The sequence below is a fragment of the Myotis davidii genome, unplaced genomic scaffold (genome assembly GCF_000327345.1).
Source record: "Myotis davidii unplaced genomic scaffold, ASM32734v1 scaffold221, whole genome shotgun sequence".
In the NCBI taxonomy this organism is placed as follows: domain Eukaryota; kingdom Metazoa; phylum Chordata; class Mammalia; order Chiroptera; family Vespertilionidae; genus Myotis; species Myotis davidii.
Genome location: NW_006293349.1, coordinates 6,807,649 through 6,812,741, shown reverse-complemented (window position 1 = coordinate 6,812,741; position 5,093 = coordinate 6,807,649). Strand labels below are relative to the sequence as shown.

Here is a 5,093-nt window from a genome sequence, read left to right as displayed (position 1 = left end):
CGGACATCTCTCGGGAACCCTTTCCTGACTCTGCATTCACCTCCTGTTTTATTTCTGGGTCTTCCTATGGGAAATGAGACTCGAGAGGAAAGGAGACCAGCCCCACGATGTATGTTAGGTTTTTAATACAATATTATACTAATGTGTTTCCAGTCTGTGTGCTAGTTTTGTTTTGTTGTTTAAGGTTGTTGACACTGAGATGGAGTAGTACCTGGATAACTTTTACCTTTAACCCTAGGTTCTCAGGCCAACGGCCACCAGCCACTGCGCTCGCTGCCTTCCGTGCGCCAGGATGTCAGCCGGTACCAGCGGGTGGACGAAGCTCTCCCACCAAGTGAGGACTGTTGGCTAAAGGGCTCCCCTGACCAAGGGGGGCAGGGGTGACAGGACCCTGGGGACCTGAAAGAGGGATGCCCAGGCCCCTGGAGGGGGCGGCCTGGGGGCTGCCACCTGACGTAGCCAATGTGGTGTGGAAGGTGACCCCTGTGGAAGGTGACCCCTGTGTGGAAGGTGACCCCTATGGAAGGTGACCCCTGTGTGGAAGGTGACCCCTGTGGAAGGTGACCCCTGTGTTGAATGTGACCCTACCCTGTGGAAGGTCCCTATATGGAAGGTGACCCCTGTGGAAGGTGACCCCTGTGTGGAAGGTGACCCCTATGGAAGGTGACCCCTGTAGAAGGTGACCCCTGTGTTGAAGGTGACCCCTGTGTGGAAGGTGACCCCTATATGGAAGGTGACCCCTATATGGAAGGTGGCCCCTATGGAAGGTGACCCTGTGTGGAAGGTGACCCCCGTGGAAGGTGACCCCTGTGTTGAAGGTGACCCCTGTGGAAGGGGACCCCTGTCGAGCTCTGTGCTGTTGAATGAAGGGGCAGCTGGGAAAGGTAGGGACTAAGGGGCCCGGGGAGTGAGTAGTGCGTCAGGGGAAGAGAATCAGGTATCAGACAGTGGGATTATAATACATGTTTTAATATGTGCCTAATGGCAGCCTGCGTTCTCAGTTGGTGGGCAGTTTGGTTCAGTCTCTTAGGAAAAGCCTCTGTGTGATAGACGGCTGCTTATCCACTGGCAGCGTTTTAAATCACTACGTCCAGGCGCCTGGGTTTTCTTACACAGACAGGTGTTCGTCATTTCAGACATTAACCATTTATTTGGAGCATGACCGTGGTCTGGGGACTTGAAAGATATTTCGCTTCTTCCATGTTCAGGAAGCGCATATCCCTGGAAGGCTGAGGGCTGGGGACGCTGGGAGCTAGCTCTGCACCTGCAGCCAGAGGTCTAGTGATGCCCACGGCCAGGCGTCACTGGGGCATAATCTTAACACTGTGCATGCCCCTGGGATTCCTGAAAGCAGTATTTCCCACGGAGAGCAAAGCGTTTTGCTGAACAAAAGTAACACTCAGTAGCCACTGCTTTTGGGATCATATTGTTGGAAAAGACATTTTTCTACCGTATTGCTTTCCCTTCTTAGTCACCCCCTCTCACCCATCTTATATGTGATCCTGGCAAGAGGCGGACGCCTTTGGCCTTCTGAACTTTAAAAGTGATGGGACCTGGGGGCGGGGGGTCAGGGGAGTATGCCTTAAAGGCCAACATGTGAGTGGTGAGGTTAAGGGAATGCCGGCAGAAAAGCAGGGTGGGGCTATGTCCAGTTTGTCCAAATATTGGCCCGACCGTTTGAAATTCTGTGCACATCCCTAGTGCATACACGTGGGTAGCCGACGGCAGCTACTCCCAGGAAACATGTATTTTAAGCAGTTTTTAAAAGTCAACCAAGAGATTAATCCTTGTGTTATCATAAGCAAGCGGGGGGAGGGGGAGAAAGAACTCCCTTATTGTCAACCCTTGGAGAAAAGCTCAGAGGCAGGAAAGAAAAGTATTCCCGGGAGATACTTAGATCTCACGGGAGGAGAGTGAATTGGGAACACCAGGGGCGAATTCCGAGGAGCTTCGTGTGGGTGCGTGTGTGGGTGCGTAGCAGGTAAACAGAGTCACGGTGCCTGGAGTAGGCACCCCATTGCATTGCATCACATCGCTGTGAGGATAGATGGTGGCCCCCCGGCCACATCCAGTTGCCCTGATTTTTGCTGGACCATGAATTCGGCCCCAGATTGTATTTGATAAAGACAGGTCCTTTCCTGCTTAAATGACGACCGCTCTTTGTGATCTGTCAGTGCATCTGTGTGCACGCTGCTCTTTTCATTTCCTAAATACATTTCAGGATTTTAAAAATAGGAGCCACTGGTAGTTCATTTGAGTAAGTGGATCTATTCAGAAGTAGAAAGGCAATGTTATAGTATATCCGATTTAATGAGTGACTGATGAATTGGGAGGAAAATTTGTAAGAGTTGTTTCCTTGAGTTCAACTTGCAAAAATGGATGGGGGTGGTTATGTGACACTGGATAGGTTAATAGATTGAGGCCTCAGCGTACCCGATTCCTGTTCACCTCTGTCCCCACACCGCTTCGTCTCATCCTTCAGGTCTTCTGTTTAATCTCACAGTTTCTACCATGTGTAAGGCTAAGGAAACTCTTGTTTTCTAGGGTTTAAAAGTGAGTTTTGAGAAAAGAATGGATACTTTTCATCTAAAAAGCGACTTGCATCAAAATGAAAGATCAAGGCACAAAATATACAGCTATTTGAGATCCTTTACAACTTCTTATTCAAACACGCGAGGCAGAGAGGACCTCAGCCTGCTGCACCCCCAAACCGAGTGCACCTGTGCCACCAGCCTCACCACTGGCACCTCCCAGTCCTTTCCCCCGCTTCCTGTCACCCCCAAAAGGGCAGGGGCCTGCTCTCCGGGCTCCAGAACCATAGATCTGATCCACTGACTTTTGTACTTCAGACCAATATTTCTTGGGGAAAATTCTTATTCAGTTTGTTCAAGGAAAAAGTTTCATCTTTGAAAACAAGTTTTTTTGCTTTTTTTTTGGGGGGGGGGTCAGAAAATGGCAATGTGCTTTCTTTTCAGCTTTAGCTGCCAGAAAAGTTAGCCAAGTTGTAGTCATTACCTTATCTGGGGAGCCTGGCAGCATCTCTCTTCTGCTTCCTGCTCGTTGCTTTCGCTCTGTTGTCATCCCCAGGTGGCCTATCCTGTTTGTTTTTCACTGGAAGCGGCCGCACACATTCCCGGGGAGGGGCACCCCTTTGTGTCCATGGACGGTTGGTTTGGTTTGATACAGTGGAGCGGATGCCTGGGGTGTGGCAGCCCCACTGAGAAAGGGCCGAGATGGGAATACTCGGTTCTCAGGAACATTGGGATGGGAACGTATGCAAGGGCGGAGCTAAACAACGAGTGGCCCCGAGGGTTTGGAAAGTGGGCCCTGGAAGCGCCATCCTGTGGCTGCTCCTTGTCAGCGGGTGGCAGGTGGAAGTGTCCTGTTGAAGGGGGTGCGGCTGTGCCCGAAAAACTCAGACCTGGGGGGCTGGCTCCTTGTGCGTCTGCTACCTCAGGGCCTGAGTGGCTTGGAGGGGTTTGTATTGTGTGTGTGGTGCTTTTCCTCCGCCCAGTTTTCCTTTCCTTTGCCACACGTCAGACATCACCATGTGTTGAGATCAACGAAAAAAAGACCTTTTGCTCCTCCCCCAGCCCCCCCGCATCCCCTCTCCCACCCCCTCGTCTCTCCGCACGCAGCCCTCCCTGATTGCCTGGTGCCGGCTGGGGTGGGGCTGGGGTGGCGCATGCAGCCTTGCCAGCCCTCGGACTTGGGGAACACTTGCCCGTTCGCCTCCAAGCAGTGCCATGGTGGTCGGGGCAGACGTGCTTCTGCCCGGTCCCCAGGGTGAGGCCTGTGGTGTCTGTCGATAAGTTACGCAATCACACCAGCGAGTTTTGAAATAATCAAGTTGCTTAGGAGAAAGGGGCTTCTTGATGTGGAAATATCATGAGGATAGAAGTAGAAATGTGCGAGGACGTGCCTGGTTAAGGAGCAGACCTCGGCTGTTTTCCCCTGAAAATCACTCTTCCCGACTGCCACCGATACTAAAGTTTTGCCTTTTGAAAACATGAGCTCACGCTCTGGGTACTTTACTGGGGGAATAGCCTTGGACAGGGTCACGGAGCCGGGGCGTGTGGCTCCGAGGACCCGTCTGCCAGCTGTGTGCACGGAACATGCCCTTATACGTTTGTTTACAAAGACGCACACACTAAATCAATGAGACCGCTCACGCTCACAGTTACACAGTCTTTTAAAACAGCACTGATTGGAGGTGGGAGGCAGTAGGTACCCTCGCTCTGACCATGTGTTCGTCTTCGGAAACGTGCGAGTGGAAGTGCGGAGCCCCCGATGCTGTGTGCTGACTGGGCTGCATTCTTTCCTTCTGAAGACTATTTACTAAAATTGAACGTAAATATGCGCATGGAAGTTTCCAGCGGTGATTTTTTAAAAATTTTTTTTAAAAATTGATTTCATAGAGAAAGGGAGAGGGAGAGAGAGATAGAAACATCAATGATGAGGGAGAATCATTGATCGGCTGCCTCCTGCCCGCCCCCTACTGGGGAAGAGCCTGCAACCGGGACATGTGCCCTTGAACAGAATCAAACCTGGTACCCTTCAGACCACAGGCTGACGCTCTATCCACTGAGCCAAACTGGCTAGGGCCAGCTATGAGATTTTTATGTAAGTTGGGGGAAAAACAGGAAAAAAACAATCTTGCTTTAGGGAAAACAAACAGGAATACCAATTTTGATGGAAATATCTAAAGCATTAGGATACCAATGGCTTGTATTTTTAAAATACTGGTGCTCATCTCTGAAGGATGAGTGTCGTGGACAGATCTGTACATTCAGAGTGTCTTTAAAGGGCTGACATTGTGCACAGAGGATCTGGTCGCTAACTGGGCACAGCAGATTCAGGTGCAGATGGAGGGGAGGTGGCGGATTATGCGCGGAGGTCTGTGTCAGTAGCCCCAGATGATAGTGTGTTGGAGGGGAAGCGGGTGCTGAGTGAATGGACCACGTGGGCGGCTCGGCTCCTTCTAACCCCTCTGGGTGTGTTGCTGCTGTTTAGACTGGGAGGCGCGCATCGACAGCCACGGCAGGATCTTCTACGTGGACCACGTGAACAGGACCACGACATGGCAGCGGCCC

The 5,093-nt window shown here is 51.4% G+C and overlaps 1 protein-coding gene across 1 annotated transcript in view; it reads left to right on the top strand.

The window, feature by feature from the left end:
- The window catches only part of HECW2 (HECT, C2 and WW domain containing E3 ubiquitin protein ligase 2), a 182,944-nt gene that overhangs the window by 79,736 nt on the left and 98,115 nt on the right, over positions 1 to 5,093 (top strand). The window contains 2 exon segments of the mRNA XM_015566100.1: positions 239 to 334; positions 5,014 to 5,089. Coding sequence (XP_015421586.1) covers positions 239 to 334; positions 5,014 to 5,089 — 172 coding nt within the window.